This window comes from Nelusetta ayraudi, unplaced genomic scaffold, assembly GCF_046127955.1.
Source record: "Nelusetta ayraudi isolate G7.1 ecotype Tasmania unplaced genomic scaffold, CSIRO-AGI_Nayr_v1 ptg000004l, whole genome shotgun sequence".
Classification (NCBI taxonomy): domain Eukaryota; kingdom Metazoa; phylum Chordata; class Actinopteri; order Tetraodontiformes; family Monacanthidae; genus Nelusetta; species Nelusetta ayraudi.
The window spans coordinates 1,580,001-1,600,274 of NW_027466054.1; the positions used below are offsets into that span (position 1 = coordinate 1,580,001).

The window sequence follows — 20,274 nt, forward strand, 5'->3', positions numbered from 1 at the left end:
TGCAGAGCTCTGAAGCTGTGTGGCTCAGGGGGGCCTCCTCACATCAAGCTCGTCATTGAGTGGGACCACAAGACTAAAGAATGGTAAGACAAGGTCGCAGCCATTTGTTTCGGTAGACTACGGCTTTATGAACAAAGCTTGCTAAGACTCACGCAAAGCTTAAAACATAATAATTATTATTATTATTATTTTTTTTAATTTTCTGTCAGTTTCTGTCACCTTCCCATTGATCCTGTAAGTCTTCCCCGCTGTGTGACAGACAGCATTCTGGACTTTTTTCCTGGACTCTATGGAAAATAATGCACTAATGGTTTAGAAAACCTGGCTTATCCCTGACTCTGCACAATTTGACTGTCTTTTGCACATCTGCTTTGGTTGCTTCTTGGACATAGATGGATTTGAGTGTTTTTGTAATTACTGTATAGTTTATTTTTTTGTACTGTTTGTTGGTGAAGAATCAGAATCAGAATCAAAATAGCCTTTATTGTCACTGTAGCAGAAGATACAATGAAATTGCGTGGCAACTCCCTTTGTGCAAAACAATATTAAAAATATAAGACCTAAACATAAATAAAAATAAAATACAATATAAGGCACCAGCCAGTGCTGTCCAGACAACACTGTGCAGGAATATACCAATATGTACAGGATGAGAAAGCTAAAGAGGTAGATGTGTGTTATTGCACAGGATAGGGGTGATCAGTGGTGTGACGTGCTGAGTGAGTGTATAGTCAGCGAGAGTTCAACGCTTCAACAGCTCTTGGGTAGAAGCTGTCTCTGAGTCTGTTTGTCCTTGAGCGGAATGACCTGCAGCGCCTGCCAAGAGGGCAACAGGTCAAAAAGGTGATGGCCAGGGTGAGAAGTGTCCTTTACGATGTTCTGAGCTCTGCTGAGGCATCGGGAGTTGTATATGTCCAGAAGAGAGGGCAGAGGGCAGCCGATGATCCTCTATGCTGTCCTGACTACCCTCTGCATCTTGTTCTTCTCTGCCACAGTGCAGCTGGAGTACCACACTGTGATGGGATAGGTCAGCAGACTCTATACTGGAGCGGTAGAAGGTCACCAGCAGCTGGGTGTATATGTTCTCCCTTCTGAGCACCCTCAGAAAGTGGAGCCGCTGCTGGGCCTTCTTCACCACTGCCGCAGTGTTCTCAGTCCAAGAGAGGTCTGCTGCCATGTGGACACCAAGATATTTGAAGGACTCCACCCTCTCTACACATTCGCCGTTGATGAACAGGGGTGAAGGGGCAGCTCTGTTTTTCCTGAAATCCAGGATGAGCTCCTTGGTCTTGGTAGTGTTCAGTATCAGGTTGTTCGCTGAACACCACTTTTCCAGTCGAAGGACCTCATCCCGATAGGCTGCCTCATTCTCACCTGCTATCAGGCCCGCTATCGTCGTGTCATCAGCGAACTTGGTGATGACGTTCGCCGGGTGTGTGGGGGTGCAGTCAGATGTGTAGAGAGAGTAGAGGAGTGGACTCAGCACACAGCCCTGAGGAGAGCCGGTACTGAGAGTGCGGGTGGATGAGAGGATTTGTCCGAGTTTGACGCGCTGGGGCCGGTTGGTCAGGAAGTCTTTGATCCAGGCGCAGGTGGGGGGTGGGATCCCCAGGTTGGACAATTTGGGGACCAGGATGTCTGGGATTATGGTATTAAATGCAGAGCTGTAGTCGATGAAGAGCAGCCTGACGTAGCTGTTCCGCTGCTCCAGGTGGCTGAGTGTGGCGTGGAGAGTGGTGGCTATGGCGTCCTCTGTCGATATGCAAATTGAGTTCTTCTGCTAGCTCTGCATCTGGGTCTCTTGATGTCACGGCACCGCCCCTGTAATTGGTGAGGGTCTGGATGCCCTGCCACACCTGTCGGGGGTTGTTGCTGCGGAGATGGTCCTCCACTGTCGTTTTGTATACAGTTTTGGCCTCCTTGATGCCTCTCCTCAGGTCGGCGCGAGAAGCACTGTAGAGGACTCTGTCGCCAGACTTGAAGGCCGAGTCATGGGCCCGTAGGAGCATGCGGACCTGACTCGTCATCCAAGGTTTCTGGTTCGGATACACTTGGATGGTCTTATCCACAGTGACGTTTCCAGTGCAGAACTTGATGTAATCCATTACAGTCTCTGTGAATATGGTCAGGTCCTCGTCGTGAAAGGCATTCCACTGGGTGGCCTCGAAGCAGTTCTGAAGTTGGAGGAGGGCCCCCTCAGGCCAGGTGGTGACGGTCTTCATCTTGGGCTTTGTTTGACGATAGTGGGGGGTGTAAGCAGGGGTGAGAAGCAGGGAGAGGTGGTCAGACAGTCCCAGGTGGGGGAGGGGGGTGGCTTTGTATGCATGTCTGATATTGGAATAGAGTGTTTTCCCCTCTAGTTGGATAGCTGACATGTTGGTGGAAATTTGGAAGTACAGTTTTTAGGTTTGCCTTGTTGAAGTCACCTGCTATGATATGAATGCCGTCGGGGGGGGCCCATTGGTGTTTGTTGATGGTGTATAGGAGCAAAGATAATGCTGTGCTTACATTTGCGTCCGGAGGGATGTAGACATCTGTGATTATTACAACAGACAGCTCTCTGGGTAAGAAGAAGGGTCTGCATCTCACTGACATGTACTCCAGGTCCGGGCAGCAGTGTGTTTGTTGGTGCTGCAACAGTGTAGTTTCCCAAATTGGGGATCAATAAAATACATCTATCTATCTATCTATCACTCTAAATATACGTTGCCATAACGTGACGGCAGCCAGTCATTTTTGCCGTTTGTGTTTGTTCTCTGTGTTCAGTCTGTTTGGCAGCATCCAGGAGGAAGTGGTGAAGGATGCAGAGAGCGTCAGGAATCAGCAGCAGCAGCATCTCCAGCAGCACAGCTGCACCCTGGACGAGTGCTTCCAGCTATATACCAAAGAGGAGCAGGTGAGCAACATCCCATAGAAAGCAACAAAGCATTGTTCACACTAAGAAGAAGTCTTTCTGCTGTGAAGTGTTATAAAAAATAGCCGTGAAAGTTCATCACAAAGGAGAGGGGAGGTCATCCTGTGAGTGTGATTATCATAAATAAGCCCACCCGATGGCTTGATGCCTACATTGATGCCTACATTCACCTGAAGTCATTTCCATCTGCCTATAGTTCCCTCTGTGTTGCCCCTCCGTCTCCTCCGCTGCTGAAACAGCAGCAATCAGCCGCATCAGAATGTGCGTAGAAAGTATTTGTGTATTCATATATATAGTATATGACCTTGGAGCTTTGGAGCCAACATGTGTGTGTGGAGGTAGCTGTAGTCAGGTGGGGCAGTGATGGGCAGTAAATCGGTTGGTGGTAATGAAATAAAAACATCATAAAGACGTCATTAAGCACATTATCCAAAAATGTTTTGAATTTGAATACTTATTCATTGCTAGAATGTAGCCACCTCCAGACACCAGTCTGACCAGGTGTGTGGATACAAGTGTTACACGCGGTGCACCTCCGCCTCGTCCCTCACACTGCTGGGAGAAAAAAAATGGCATTTTGCCTTCCAGCTGCTAACTTGCTACATGGAATCTCATATCAATATGATTTCATCCAGAAATGACTTACAGTCCACTGGCTCAGATGAACAGCTTGTGATTAATGGTGGATTTTGGCAGATATTTCACTCTCCCATTAATTGTTAATAATAATTTAGTAAAACAAATTAAGGCCAGTCTGCTGGCGAGATCATCCTTTTAGCCGGCTAGAGCTGCAGCAGGCACTTGCACGACTCCCCAAGGCAGGCTTCACTGTCCTGCTCTGGCATTGCGCTATTTAATTACACCGATCCAACCAGCAGAACCAGCAGGAATCAAAGGCCATGTTCTGCAATGGAACTGACACACTGTAGATGCAACTAAAACTATTGCTAACATTGCGGGATGTTATGTTGTTTAACCCAGAACAATGCTCCGAATAAGATTCAGGTTCAGAAGGGAATCTTGCTCCCAAGCGTCCTCCATTTAGATCTGTTCAAAGTGAAGTCGATCTCAGACCTGAAGAATCAAGTCCACTTGGGGCAGTAGTCGGAGTCTCTGGTTTATGTCCAGAGTCAGACTAGGATGCTGATTAAAGCCAGTGACGAGAAGATGTCGTCCTTTTATTCAGACAAAAAGGTTAAGGTTGCTTTTGTTTTTTTTCGCTGGAGGTAAAAGAACCAACAGGCTTTAAGGCTCAAACATGCTTTATCCTCATCTACTCAACACCATCTCCGTTGCCCCGGGCTGTTGTTGGCACCAGCTCGAGCCCCTCATCCGGTTTTCTCTCCAAATTCTCCCCATACAGTATATCTGCATGTGTACAGCGTGTCCACAAAGTCTCTTTACAACTTAAGATAATTGGCGAGACATTTGAACAAGGTTTGGTAGATGCACTCAGTGGTTATCAACGCTTCCTCTCATTGGCCTCATCCATGCGTTCTTCCCATGGCACAGTGAGCTCCAGAATGATCAGCCGCTTGGTGAAATCGGAGACAATGATCATATCTGGGCGAAGCCTGGTTGATATTATCCTGGGACGGAACTTCAGCTGTCTGCCCAGGTCCACTTCCAGTTGCCAGTCATTAGTGGAGGTGAGGAGGCCAGTCTTTGCCGGTGGTGGTATGTTGGGCTTCTCTCCAGCTCTGTGGAATGTGATGGTTTGTGGTCTGTGTTGGCCTTTGCTGGTATTGCTGGCGGTGGCGATGCTGTCAGCAACTGCCCTAAGTACCTGGTCGTGGCGCCAGCGATAGCGCCCGTCTCCAAGGGCTTTTGGGCAGCTGCTGAGGAGATGTTCCAGGGATCCCCGCCCTGAGCAGCGGGGACAGGATGGTGTCTCCGTTTTGCCCCAGACATGGAGGTTTGCTGGGCTTGGAAGGACATCATAAACAGCCTGGACTAAAAACCTGGTACGATGGAAGTCTGCTTTCCAGATGTTGGACCAGGTGATTTTCCGTTGTAGAACATTCTCCCATTTAGTCCATGCTCCTTGTTGCCCCATTCCCACCATCCCGCTGGCTCGTCCTTCCTCCACACCTGCCCGCATTTCCTCCTGGATCAGATGTTGGCGCTCCTTGCCCTGGGCCTTATCAACCCTGGTCGACGGGAAGTAGCCAATGCCTGCCCGCCCTGTCGCAATGGACCCCACCAGTTCTTTCTGCCTCAGCCGAGACTCAGCCACGACCAGGGCTTTGCCTGCACTCCATTTCCTGCCTGATACCAGCTGATGCCACCTTTGGATCTCTGGATTCTCTTTATTGCAATGCTTCCCGTGTTCTGGACACCATGAAGTGAGGCCACTGATTTGGAGCTGCAGGATGTTGCTGGTGCCATACAGAGCAGAGCTGCTTAGGCTGCATGGTAGACCGAGCCATCTTCGCAGTTAGCTGCTGATCCTTCGCTCCATGTCCTCGACTGTTGTTATAGGTACTGTGTACACTAGCAGGGGCCACAGGATCCGGGGCAGGATGGAATGCTGGTAAATCCAAGCCTTGAACCTCCCTGGCAGACCACTTTTATCAACCCGGCTAAGCCAGTCCTCAAGTTCATTGCTGGTTCTCTGGATGGAGGCAGAGTCTTTGATGCTACAACTGACTTCTCTGTGATTGAAGGGATGGTGGCTCCAGCCAGTGAGAAGCGGAACCTGCCGATCTACTTCCCCCCTACTTGTGGTTTCCAGGATCTTGCTCACGTCAGTGTTAAACTGAGACCACACTGACTGGCTCTTAGCTGGAGGCCATTTGATCCGCTTCTGTTGGACTATTTTGCAGGGATTGGAAGGCTCTACTGCTTGGAGGGACTGGGCTCTGTGGGGTGACTCCAGGCCGGGCTCCTCCTCCGTCTCACCAGGATTAGATCCTGTGCGTTGCAGTATATTCTCCTGCTCCCTGCATTTCATCCTGGCCAGATGTATGTTTAGGCTGTGCGTGTTTTTGCACACTTTTCCGCATATGCATCTTGGATTCGTAGTCGTGTTTCCGTTTGCGTGGTTCGATACCGTTTAGTCCGTCCTGTTGGGGTTCTCATTCTCCCCCCTCTCTTGGGCTCCCCTGGGGGTATTTCTCAGAAGGCTTTTTGCCGTCTTTTCGGGCTGTCAATTGTCTTTCCAATCATCACCAAACTGTCCTTGGTGTCCTTGCCACCCAGTCTATTCCTGGGTGTCACTGGCCAAGCCAGCTTCAAAGGTGAGAGATACATCTTGCGGATGCGCTAGACAGGGAACCTGAAATAAAAAAAAAATGCAATATCCACTGAATACATAGAACAAATCATCAAGTTGTTGTTTTTTTTGTTTTGTTTTTTTCATTTTCATTTAGCTCATCGCTCATAAGCTCGTTGTTGAGGCCGTATTGGTCGTTTGTTTTTTGTCCCTGTTTCTGGATTTTACAGGGACCTGGTTAACAGGCCATGCAGTCTGAAACCCCAATTCCACTGGCCAAAAAACATGGTGTTTTTTGCAAATAATCGGCATTTGGTGGCGGTGGAATCTGCTCACCGAGCTGCGCTGTTCCGCGACAAAGCGGGTCAAACAACCCGGCAAGCGACCCGGGTCAAAATCGGCTCCGATCGGCTACGCACCTATCGGCTTGCGATGGAATCTGTAAACCCGGGTCAACACCACCTTTTTTACCTGCCGCACAGGGTGACGTTGCGCGTCACGTGCGCTAAATCATAATATTGCGCCAGTCGCGGCGTATATCAAGCACTGATGCAAAGGTTTTCACGTTCCATCAGCGCTGGATAATTGTTCATTGTCCTCTGGCTGTTTCGCCCGCTGCTCGCGCACAAAATGGACCAGAGGCCGAAACAATCGCTGCAGCGGCGCGCACCTCCGCGGCCGCTTCAAGTCTGCCGGCAACGACGTCATCGTTCCACTAAGCCAAAAGTGACCAACAACTAAGAACACTGGCCACCGCCGGACTCTTGAATTCTGTTGAACTTCATCCGCCGATCTCAGCGCGATGAGGTCAGCAGACACGCAGCGGTGAAAGCGGAGGGGGTGCAGCTTGCCGGCGGGCATGACACCCCGCTGGGTTTGGTGCATGGAGAAAGGACTAAAGTGCAGATCACCTCTGCGACGTCCCGCGTCCAAAAACATGGCATCATCCCGCTAATTTTAATGGAACAGAGGCTTGATTCATATCCTGGTGGCTTTTCACAGCTTTGCTCTTCTCCCTTCACATTTGCCCCATCCTTGCACAGTCGGGACACGGTGCTGACGGTGTCACACAGTGCTGACGGTGTCGGGCATGAGAAGTCTCAATACATAAAGCAGAGATCCTGCAGAGAGTCCGTGAGGATTTCTTGTTTTCAATCACTTTGCCAAAGTATAGTGCAAACCGAGGCGGTGGGGTGCATGACAATCACCACTCTAACCCGCAGTTTACACACACTCCACTCTGCGGCAAACAGCTTCCATTCGAGTCAACAGTTGTATTTTAACAGCTGGTGTCCGCCGACTTCTCTTCCATTTTCCTGTCAATTGTCAAACAGGAAATGAAACGTGCGCAGCATCCGATAAGGCTCAAAATGCAACACAATGCGTGGACTTCTTGTTGTGAAAGCTTTTTTCTTCTTCTTTTTTTTCAAATTGACACCACTTTCTGTCACCCAAGTCAATCATTTTATATGAACGCACTCAATTCCGAGAGATGTGCTCCTCAGTTTTAGTGGTAAAAACTGATGTGAACAGCAAAGTGACCTCAGAGTCAGTTTCTTTCTGTTCTTCCTCACCTGTGGATTAAATGTGAAAATTGGCTTAAAAAAAACAGTCTTGCTCACATTTCTTTTTACAGAGGCCATTTTCGCATGATTTAGAAATTCCTGCCTGAGCTTGGAGTTCTCCCGCGAACTTCCAACTGCCGCACAAAATTTTTTTGTGATTGCTTCACTTGCGTGTTTATCTGTGGACGTACGCTGCAGCCACTGAGATCGAGGTTTTTGAACTCAGTGGATCTTTTATCTGATTAGATAAAGTTTCAGATAAAGACAGATGGAGTGTTTGGAAATCCGGGGTGAGGAAGAGGTTTGTCGAGTCAGCGCCGCACACAGATTGTCGCACAACGCAGGGCAATGGGTGAGGAGCCTTCCCGAATAGAGGACGCCATTTACTCCCAACAGTCGGTCACACCTCCCAGCAACACGTGTCCTCTTTCATCAGACATCAGAGAGACCTTCAGTTAAAATGTCACTCCTCTCTCGTCAAGGCCGTCTGGATTTCCCACAGACGTGTAGACCAACTGCTTGCGTAGCCACCGAGGCCAAATTAATAGAGCGCACGGCATTTTTCCACGAGAGATAAAGCTTCCTACTCCCCTGCCTCAAGCGAAAGATTGAAATCATTAGTCTTTGCTACAGTCTTCAAAGAGTCTTATTAATGTTTTCCTCAGATCCGTCTTTGGCAGACGGTTTTAATTAAATGGAGTGGAGATGTTAAGGTGGGCAAAGTGCTGCAAATTAGAGGTAGAAAAATTCTCAACCTTCCCATATATACTGTATATATATATTTCTTTTTTTGCATTATTAGGTCTGGAAGGTCTGGAAGTGTGACCAGTATACCTATGGGGTGCACGAGTGCACAGCCTCAAAAAAAAAATAAAAACAAAAGGAAATCGTTCTACCAATCCAGTCTTTGCTTCAGTCCTGGTAGACGTGCTTTCTTTCTCCTTTCAATAAATCACCCACGTCTCAGTTCTTTACCTCACTTTTCTCTCATTTTCTTATTTTTTCCATTCACTCATGCACCTGTGGGTGACTGCTTTCATGCAAGCCGCTGCCAGGCCCACTTGGTTGGATTAGGGTTCTGTGTCTTGCCCAAGCACACTTTGACCTGTGGAAAGTCGGAGCGAGGATTTCACCCATCAACCCTGAGCCACAGAGTATTGCTTATTTAATAACATCGACGTGAGAGCTATAATAATTATTTCACAAGGACACAAAGAAAAATCTGGTGTGTTTCTCAGAGGATGATAAATAATTGAACAAAGGATGGGAGTTCAGAGTCCAGACTAGTTTTGTAAAATATGAAACTGAAATCGAAAAATGTCTTTATTTTTCAAGTGAATTGACACAGACGTGTTTGAGAAGTGACTTTTGTTGTAGTTTGTCTGTTGAATTTTAAAAAAAGGCCTGCTGTGTTCACAAGTAGAGATGAAAAATACCAAAGAATAGTTTAATTAATCAACTACTACGACTATGGAATGTCATATAGAGTCAGTCAGTTTGTTGTGTGGTGCTATTTTGAAGGACACAATGGTACTGCAAAGTGCTCTGTTGGTCGGTAAGATGGGAACCCATTCCTGTTAAAGTAAAGATATGGGTTAGTTACTTTAGAGATTTGTTTCATCTGTTTTAAATTGAGCATTTGCGTCTCTCGGATGTTTCTTTTTTTATTATTATTTTACTCCTGAACATCTTAGTCAACCACTGAAGTTCAGCCTTTAGGAGACAGCTGAACATTACATCGGTGTTGTGACAGAAGGTTGAAGGAAAACGTCAAATCTATTTTTAAAGCAAATGTGTGTGTGCTCTAGTGAAGCTCTAGTGGTGTTTTTTCAGCTGGTTGATTTTAACACCTTCCTATTCTTTTGTTTTCTCATTATATTGCAGTAACATGCAAACACGGGTTCCTCCAACTTCCCATCGCGGCGGCTGAGCTACCACCTTTTATAAATAGCGAGTAGCAATCGCTGCAACTTCAGAAAACTTCAGAATATACTCACAGGAAAAAGATGGGAAGAAAAATCCTACTGGAAATAAAAGAAAAACTTGAACAAAATGAAATAGAAGGTTGGTAAAGTTGGCCAGCTAGCTTAACCAACTGGTTAAGTTGGATGAAGAAGATGCTGATGTATGTTTTCACGAGTGACTGAGCGATTGGCCTGAACTCACATTGACTTAAGCTCAGGAAGAATATTGTGTTTCCCATCACATATGTTTCTGCCAAAGTGAAAGTTTTGGGGTGCATTGCAGCTGTTTATTTATTTATTATTAGTTTTAGCATTTTCAAAAAGGAGCAGACTTGAAAGAACTGAGAGAGCAATGCCAAAATGTGCAAATGATTGAAAAGTGAAAAGTGCAGCAAGGGTTCATTCTGACTTTTTGACTAAATGATTAAATCCCAGTTTTTATTCACAAGTGAATTGCATCCCACTGCCATCGAATCACACACACGGAAGAGTTTTCCCAACCATAGGAATAAAATCCATGTTTATATACTCTGCTAGGCATATTAGATGTCATACTTTTCCATTGCTCTTCTCATTTCCCACAAACTGAGATGTCGTTATTGACGGTCATCTTGTAAATCATGCTTTGATGTCACATCATATTTATTATTTGACAGTATGAACCTTGACAGTATCATTATTATCATCATTTCTCAGTACATACACACACGTGTGCGGGTGCACACACGTGTACGGTATGTACGCGGTACAACTCCATCCATTTCAATGCTTTATTTCTGTCAGGCTGGGACTCAAGGCAGGACTCAGAGGGTAGTGAGAGGCAAAGATTTTTATTGTACCCAACACGCGATACCCCTCTAGACCAAGTGATCAAAATAACCAGGCTCTGAAACTCCTAGAGTACCTAATCTATGAAACAAAAGGGGAAGATATAAGTTGCTCGAGGGATAAAGGGCCGAGGATGGGGAAACACAAGGGATAAACTAAAAATCACTCCAAAAGGAGGAAAATGTGCAGTGTGTGCTAGAGATGGAGCACTAGAGAGGTAATGAAATTACCGACTTCTCTATCCTGGAGAGTTCATTGATAGTGCGAGTGTGAGACAAATTCTGAATGTCACTAGATAATGAGTAATTTGCATTGAATGGATGTTAGAGGGCAGAGAAACAACTAAGGTCACTGGAGAGCAGTTTGTGTTCACAATAAATAAGATGAAACGAACCATGACCAAACTAGAAGCGAACGGTGGTCGAGCACCATTCATTTGCTTGAAAGGGGTCTGAGTGACCTGATTTTTTTTTTTTTTTGTCATACTGAAATGGACCAAGGATCTGATTTACTGTGGGATTTACGCGTACAAAAACCCTTAAGAAAGAGAAGAAAGGGGTAAAACAAAGCTGATCGACTACGGCGGCGCAGAGAAGGTTGTTTCTGTTAAACAGGTGAAATACCACACACTGCTAGTGAGCGTTTAGTGCGTTTGTCTTTATGAATATGCATGTACGGGCTTTTCTGACAGAACACGCAAAATATTGGGTGGAGTGGATGTAAGTACATTGTTTAGCTCGCACTGCGATTTACCCAAGCCGGAGCTGGTTGGGGCTGCTATTGTTGTATCGTTCCTTAGCACCTTTGAAAGGCTGGTATCAACTTTGTGCAAAACACTGGCCACACACACACACACATGGGACAAAGTGCTGACCAAGTTTCACACCTAAGTGACCTGATTCAAAACCACTAGTTTCAGCCCTTTTGTAGTGGGACAGTAACAGTACATTTCTTTGTATATCTTCTTTTGTCATAGAGCACTTTGAAAAAAAGTGGGAAACAACAAGAACAAATGTGTATATGTATATATTCATTATTTATATTATATATATATATATATATATATATATATATACATATATATATGTATACATATATATATATATATATACATATATATATATATATATGTATACATGTAAGTATGAAAACACCATGAATGTGTTTCCCTCTTCCATTCTTTGTTGTCTGAACTTAAACGCTGCCTCATTCTGACTGATTCCAGCTCGCTCCAGACGATGCCTGGAAGTGCCCCCACTGTAAGCAGCTTCAGCAGGGAATGGTGAAGATGAGTCTATGGACACTGCCCGACATCCTGATCCTCCATCTCAAGCGCTTCCGACAGGTACTGTAGGTTCACTCTGAGCAAAGAGCAGCACTCGAGTTCTTCTGCAAGTCTGTGGACTCCAAACCTGAGCTGTGCGTCTGCCTTTGGGGAGCCACAATGTACTCTGAGACCCTGTGGCAGCGCCCCTATTAATATAACCATTCTTCACACAGTAACTAAACAGTCTTACTTGATTGTGAGATATTTCTTTGTATACAATGCCACACAACTGGAATCAAAGGAATGGGACCGAATAGGTTTGAAAATGTAAACATGGCACTTAACAAAGAGCTGCCTTGTGGTTTTGAACTTCTCAAGGAAGAAGTTCAAAAGAGTCATGCAGCCTGCGTAAACAGGCTGCATGACTCTTTTGACAAGTCTTACAGGTTGGATGATTCTCTGTGCATGTATTGCTTACACTCAGACGGGGAGCAATTTATTTTATCTGGCAAACAAAATTGTCAGCCGTCTGCCATTTCACATCTTTGCACTGCAATATCAACACTCATCTCTTTTGAGCAGCTTGTCCTTGTTTCGTTTTCCTCTGGGGCTTCTAATAGCGGCTCTCTCCCGCTTTTTTCTCAAGAGAAAGGACATTGATTGGTAACTGAATGAAAGGCTGAATGAAAAAGCTTTCTGTTGAACGACTTGTGAGGGACACTGAAATAAAAGCCAACAGAAAGCTGCCTCACTCTCCTCGTCTTTTGACTCACTTGGGGAAAAAGGTAAGAGCTGAAGGTTCTGGGTTATTCTAATTACATTAACCCATTTCATTATGCAACTTTTGAAAAAGGAAAAGCCATGGAAAACTCCAGCCAAGCAACAAGAACTCACAATCAACGTCCGAATCACCAAATCACGATTCACTGAGTTGACCGCTGTCGTTATTGGATGTTTAAGGTCATTAAAGGAACATAAAGTTACTGACACGTTCAATTCTTGAGAAGTGAAGCAATGTGACATTAAATTGGTTCATTCTTATTGAATAATCTTGTACATTAAGACCGGAATGTCTCACTAACGTGTTAGAGTTGCTGTAACTCACTAGAATCTGAGCGGGTGACGTCGTCAGCGTTGGCAGGACCTCTGAGGCAGGAAGGAATGAGAGCGACAAGCTTCTGCTTATTTCTTGGTTACGTCTAATTCCAAGTCTTATTGTTCTTAAGTAGCGACCGTCCTAATTTCCCGGAGGTCTTCTGAGTGGCCATCATCTTATTCAGTGGTGCCCTTCCAGCAACCGTTCCAGCTTGCAGCAGTAGCGTCTGGTTTTGTCATAACTGAAGCTGGCCACAGTCAAGCTGCTGTGCATGGGCATTTGTGCTGAGTGGGTTACATGCTTTTGTCCTGTTTGTTTTACTTACTTATTTATATATTTATTTATTTATTTATTTATTCATTTTAATATCTATTAAATTGTTCCCAGCTAAAGTAACACACTAGAATTGTCACAAGATAATTTGAGGAATTGTTGCTATAAATGTTAAGGGTTGGTTCTGTCTTCTATTAACCTGGTTGAAGAGTGACAAGAGTTCAAAGTGATAAAATTATAAGTTGCTTCTAAACTGAAACAGGTAGACTCATCAGTGGCCTCAACTGTAGTCAGACACCCTGTGGTTTCCGTTCAACAATCAATTTACCTATGAGCCCCCAGGTTGAGTTTTATTAGTAATAAAACATATGGAACACCACTCCTGCTGTTGTGCTCCGTGCCGCAGAGCTGCCTTCTTTTGTTTGGCAGGATTCTGCCATTGATTGCTGTTCTACAATTTCTCAGACAATTTCTGATACAAAGATTAGAAACTTAAATTGTGAAGTGCATAACAACAGTGGCCAAATGTCATTTTCTATTGTTTGAATTAGTTTTCATTGCAAAGTTAACTTCACTTGTTGTTCGCTTTGTTTGCTTTTTTCTTGCCTTAAGGAAAACAAAAACACTTAGGGGGAAAAAATTATAACTGGTATTTATGCCCTGAAAATGTTACTCACTTAAAAAACATTCCATTTTAGCTTCTTCCCAGCTAACCAAGCCACATTCTGCCTCTTAACTGCCGACATCATGTCTCCTGCATGTCTTTCTGTGAGTTAAGGCGCAAGGTGAAGAGAACACAAAGAGTAGAAATTAAGCTGAACAGTGCCATGCAGCAGGACAGCAGAGAGAGACTCACTCCTGTTTTCTGTCCTGTCATTTGAGCTCAAATGTTTGTGCGTAGCCGGCTGCTTTTGCCGCTTCTGTCCTTACAACGTGGATTCAAACAATCTTTGGCACTGAGAAGCACGCAGGAAATAAGGACATCATCACGGAGCAACTCGAGCTTCTTGAAGCTCCCTGTCTGAAGAAGATTGCCGCGGGTACTCCAGACACTGGTGCTGGTAGGTCGGACGCCAGAGAGCCGCAGGGACTCTGAAGAACTATTTGATGGAGGACAGCTGGAGGAGGACTGAGCAAAGCCATAGTGAGACACACACGTTGTGATGGATTGCTGGATGCTGGAAGACAGTTTAACAGCTGACGTCTGTTGGAGTGTAACATGTTGCAGCTGGGTTAGCATTAGGGGTGGGAATGGCTAGGTACCTGACGATTCAATTCAATTCCGATTCAATTAATCGCGATTAATCAAGAATTGTGATTTATCACAATTCCTATATGTATATTTTTTCCCCCTCACTGTGTGACTAATAAACCAAGTGCTTTCTAATTGTCCATGCTGAACAGACCAATCATCTTATTGATAAAAAAAAAAAAAAAGGTAGCTGTCTTCTGGAAGGTACTTCCACATCAACAACATCTCAACAACAATAGCACAAAGCCTCAAAGATTGAGCGTACACTTGTTTGGAGAATGTGGGACTTCAGCTGCCACTCATTGTTGATGAAGTGAGCAGTTACGGTGACATAGGAATGAGTGGAAATTGATGTTGACGCATCACAGGTTAGAGAAACCCTACCCGCTTTTTCCAGTGACTCCACAACTTCGGTTTTGGCCGTGTTGTAAAGTGCGGGGATGACTTGTTCTCTGAAAGTATCTCGAGTTGGGACGACGCGTCTTGGCTCCAAAGCGTGCAACATACTGCGGATGACTTCTGGCCTTATTAAAAAAAAAAAAAAAAACATTTCTTTTTAATTTTGCGAATCAATTCCTTATCGACTCACATGACCCTACATGTGTTAAGTGCATGTATTGATTTTGATTTGATTGAAAGAGGTTGCACACAACCAGAGGCCTCCCTGGGAGGGTCTCCATCGGCGCCGTGCTTTTCCAACACGCTCATGTCCTCCCTCAACTTGGAGCATGTTTATTTCATTGGACTTAGACTTTTGAGATTGGCGAGCAGGCACTAGGATTTGTCCACCCACAGTCCAATTAATAACTGCAACTCCCTTACAACCAAAGCACACTAAAAGAAGGGGGAGGACCGCCACTTTACACTGATGTCAAACACAGATCAGGTTCGAAATGTAGACGTGAGTGTCTCAAGATTCATGTGTAACATGCTCATAGGATGTGCAGTGACTCTGCGGTGTCTCTCTGACATCTAATTTCCTGGTAAGATTTTTATAGACTCCAGCAGTTTCTGACAGAAGTTGATCCAGGCCTGGTGCCTTTCTGTGTGGAATTTTTCTTGTTCTCCGTGTGTCTGCGTGGGCTCTCTCTGGGTACTCCGGGTTCTTCCCTGCACAGTCCAAAAACATGCGCGTGGGCCAAATTAGGAATGCTAGGTTATCCATAGGTGTGTGCGAATGGTTGTGTGTGTGCTGTGCAATAGACTGTGTGCTGTGCCTGAAGACATATCCTCCTCGACTTAACAGCAGCATTCGATACAGTCGATCACACCATACTCCTTCATCGTCTGCAACACACCATCGGACTTACAGACAACGCACAAAAATGGTTCACTTCATATTTGTCAAACTGAACCGAATATGTCGCCCTGGGCAAAAAAGTCTCCCTCACACACAGGGTTACCTGCGGTGTCCCCCAGGGCTCTGTGTTGGGCCCAACGCTTTTTAATTTAAATTTATTAGCTCTGGGCAGAGTCATCAGCAAGCACGGTGTATCATATCATTGTTTGGCTGATGACACCCAACTCTCCCTCCGGACAATTTCCACCTCCACAACTCCCTTGCCGACATCTGCCCTGATCACCTGCCTGGAGGAGATAGAGGCGTGGATGAGGCACAACTTCCTACAGTTAAACAGCTCCAAAACAGAAGCCATTCTTGTTGGCACTCCACATCAGCTCCGCTCCTCCACTATCACCAGCATCGCCTTTTCTGGTCAAAATATTTCGTTTTCTGCCTCTGTCACCAATCTGGGTGTTAAAATTGACCCTCAACTCACCTTTGACACCCACATCAAGCACCTCTGTTCGACAGCTTTCTACCACCTCAGAAACATCGCAAAACTCCGCCCGACTCTTTCCCTGGAAGATGCAGAGAAGCTTGTCCACGCCTTTGTTTCCTCCAGGTTCGACTACTGCAATTCGCTCCTCATCGGAATCTGTGGCAGAAGCATTCAGAGACTGCAATACATCCAAAACAGCGCTGCCAGGATTCTGATGAGGGTGCTCAAATACAATCATATCACCCCCATTCTCAAATCCCTCCACTGGCTCCCTGTCCCATTCCGAATCCAATACAAGGTCATCCTCCTCACTCACCAGTGCATCCACGGACTAGCCCCCCAATATCACAAGGAACTTCTCATCCCCCAGACTTCTTCACGCACCCTCCAATCTGCAAGCACAAACACCCTCCAAGCCCCCAAAACCAAGCACTGCACCATGGGTGATCGGGCCTTCAGCTCTGCAGCCCCCAGACTGTCGAACTCCCTTCCCGACCACCTGAGGGCATCACAGACTATTGATGTTTTTAAGCGAAACCTAAAAACCCACCTCTTTCGAATAGCTTTTAATTGAACTCTGTTTTTATTTTTCTTTATTGTCTTTCTCTCTGTAGCACTTTGAGATTGCTTAAATGTAAAGTGCATTATAAATTAAATGTATTATTATTATTGTTATTATTAACTGTTGAAACAGGTTGGCGAGCGGAGGAACAAGCTGTCCACACTGGTGCGCTTCCCACTGACTGGACTGGACATGGCCCCCCATGTGGTGAAGAGGAGTCAGAGCATGAAGAATCTGAACTCGGGAGCCTGGCCGCAGTCGTGGAAGCAGCCCTCCGGCAAAGACCACCAGTCTGCTGAGGCTGTCCTTCCCAACGACTACCTGTATGACCTCTACGCTGTGTGCAACCATCATGGTGGAATGCACGGAGGACACTACACAGGTAATAAGCAGGATTATGTTATTAAATTCTTTTTCATAAAGAATTCATATTCACTGTATTGGAATTTTTGCAGTGTTTTCTATGTGCATGTGCCTCTGGCCTTACTCCCCAGAATAGAGAAAAATCCATGCTTTGCATGATGCACAAAAACTGTACATTTGATGCCAGAGAGCGTGCTGATATCTGAGTGATATCACTCACCCCATGGCCACTTGGTTTTTGTTCTCTTCCAAAAGGATCAATCCAGTAGGCTCAGTCCCACAAACACTGCTTGCATCTTTAATTAGTTTTGAAGTTCAATTATGTGCCGTCTACATTCTCCCACCTTTAAATGCCAGATGGTTTTTGAAAATCAAGTCAAAATTTAGTTCACAACTATACGTGTTCAGTGTCAATCTCAGTTTTACCCTAAAACAAAGAAAACTCTAGACTTTCTCTTCCAGAAAGAGGCATCTTGAGTTACTATGGAAACTGCTGTACGTTTTCCTGCAGAAATACAAAAATGAGAACAACATTGCGTTCCATTAAGAAAACTCCCAGCCTGCTTATTTTACAAAACATACTTGTTGTTAAGCACGGCGCACCGATTCCATTTCGGAGGATCGTGGGATTCAAGAGGCGGTGCTGCTCAGTGGCTCCATTGGGAACAACAAACAGCTCCTGGTATCCTTAGATGGCCTTAAATCAGTGTCTCTCTGTGCCTTTCTGTCCAACACTAAGTGTGCAAAGAGCCGTCAGAAACTGCATTCGTTTACAGATGAATGCACCGCATACCACAACAGAGAAAAAGGGGGAAAAGTGTTAATTGCCATAAGGCAGCAGGACTCCTTTTTGTTGTTTTGATGGTAAATTAAATACAAACGTTGCCACAAGATTTATCCCCTCCGTCAGTGCTCTGGGCTCTCATCTTTTAAAACAGCCCATAATCTTTACAAAATGTGCATTAAACAAAAGAATCATTTACTTTTTTTTTTTTTTTAAAGAATCGCCTCCACAATGCAGACAAAGGTCTCTCGTCTCATACGTATGGATTCAAAGAAATTAAAAAAACGAATTTATGAGGATCCGAAGTCCGGAATTAAATACAGGAGGTGGTGAGTCGTGGTGTCAGTGGGATCAGCAGCAGGTGTGCAGAATGAATCAGGTGACAGAGACGAGGCTAATTAACCACCAGCTAACTGCAACAGACAACGACAAGCGCAACAAAACAGGAGGGCGAGAGAGAAGACGTGCTGCCGATGATGAATTATGAACATGAATTATTGTAATCACCTGCATTTAGTTTAAAATAAAATGTATTATAATCTATTATTAATCTTATATAATTGTGTAATCCACGCTTCATAAAATATCATTATTATTCATACGAATTTCAAATGTGTCAGTATTTTTCTCAGTAGTTTATTGCTTTTATATTACAAATTATTAAAATTACAGAAGAATGTTTTTAGTTCAATTTTTCATCAGCAATAAAGGATCAGCTGTTCTTAGTGTGGAGCCACTACCTTTCACACATCATAATAATGTTGTAAATAAAGTATTGGCAATCTGGAATGATTTTGCTAACATTAACAACAGGAACAGTGTGAGTTTTCCAGAGCCGCACGACCGGCTCATGTTTTAACCACTTGATCGATCCATTTCAATCACAACACAGCGTGTGCATGTGACTGCATGGTCATTTTGAATGTTAGGGCAAACAAAAATGAATAGTGATAAAACAAAACAAAACAAAACAAAAAAATGTTTTGGTTTTGGTGTTGAAGAAAACGGAAGGCACAGACACGGGAAAAAGCGAGAACATGAAATGTTTCAAGTGTCAGGACGAGGAAAAGCAGGCCGTTCCAAGAAAAGAAATAAACACAGATGGTTCGACTAGTTTCTCCCCACGATGATCATGATGATGCTCAGCTACAGCACCATTCATTCTCAGCAGAAATGGAAGGCAACTGCAGCTCGAAAGGGTCTCACCATTATTGTTGTGTCGCGCTGTGTTTTCTAGCATGAAGAATCTTGCGGCACTGACGTCAGTCTCACCACGCTAGCTGTGTGGGTACAGTGGGAGCTAAATGTAGAGACTCTATTTTGAACTATGTATAATTCTTGTGACTTTGCGTTCCAGCGTACTGCAGGAACTCAGTGGACGGACAGTGGTACAGCTACGACGACAGCAGCGTGGACTTGGTGCCTGAGGAAGAAGTGTGCACCAGGGGCGCCTACATCCTCTTCTATCAGAGGCGCGACGTCATACCGCAGTGGTCGGCCCACTGCTCTGTCCGAGGTACGCGGTCACGAGATTTCCGCAATGTTGTGAGGCAAACATGCATCCAATTTACTTCCTCTCCACAGTGAACACTTTCCTGGAAAGAGACAGAGCTGAAGAGTGCTGCGAAAAATGAACATGAAATATTTTTTTCATCCATTTTTTTGTGAAACTGTTGCAACATAAGAAGCATTAAGGGGTGCACACACCGTAGGATGTTCACACCGCAGCTGTGGTCAGAAATAAATAGCGATATTTTCTCTAAATTATCAATACAAAATTCTACTCTCATTAGCGACCATTATATCAATAAAAAATATCAATATGCGCACGGCTAGTAGGAGGGAGAACTTGGGAATAATGAGGTCAACCAGTAGACTTGGACATATTCATTGTGTGAGTTCTGTTCATTCCAATATATAAAATGACAATACGCTATTTTTGTTGTCAGGTTTAAGGTGATGAAAATTGAGAAGGTGATGGTGTGATCACATCACGCACCCTCTCTGTATGTTGACCCCAGCAGGCGCACATGTCGATGCGTGTGAATCTCCACCTCCTCCCGCCCATCAAGTTGCCCTGCCACCGTCATAAATAACGAGAAGCGACCGCCCCGTCAGCAACTTCGGAAAACACATGCAAATACTATTTAATGCAATTTCTGCTTTAAAGCCCCGAGCAAGCGTGTGAGAGATACAATTTGCAGATCCCTGACTGTATATCAGTGCATAAATCCAGTGACTTGGTGAACTAAATTATGCTTTTTCTTTTTCAAACAAGAGTGGAGACTGCACAAGCAGAGTACTTGGCAAAAAATGTTTCTTGTTCTGCTTCTTCCATTGTTCCCCTCAGATTTCACTCTTTGAATAAAAGATTGTGGAGGAGAGGAAAGTTTTTCCAAAACATATTCTTT

The 20,274-nt window shown here is 44.8% G+C and overlaps 1 protein-coding gene across 2 annotated transcripts in view; it reads left to right on the top strand.

The window, feature by feature from the left end:
• usp43a (ubiquitin specific peptidase 43a) overlaps positions 1-20,274 on the top strand; it is a 90,842-nt gene that overhangs the window by 65,076 nt on the left and 5,492 nt on the right. For both annotated transcript variants that reach the window (XR_012928717.1, XM_076042847.1), the window contains exons 10-14: positions 6-83; positions 2,767-2,896; positions 11,711-11,830; positions 16,849-17,098; positions 19,221-19,379. Coding sequence is in view for 1 of the 2 variants with exons in the window: in XM_076042847.1 (XP_075898962.1) it covers positions 6-83; positions 2,767-2,896; positions 11,711-11,830; positions 16,849-17,098; positions 19,221-19,379 (737 nt within the window). In the remaining variant the exon portion in view is untranslated. The remainder of the gene's footprint in view (positions 1-5; positions 84-2,766; positions 2,897-11,710; positions 11,831-16,848; positions 17,099-19,220; positions 19,380-20,274) is intronic.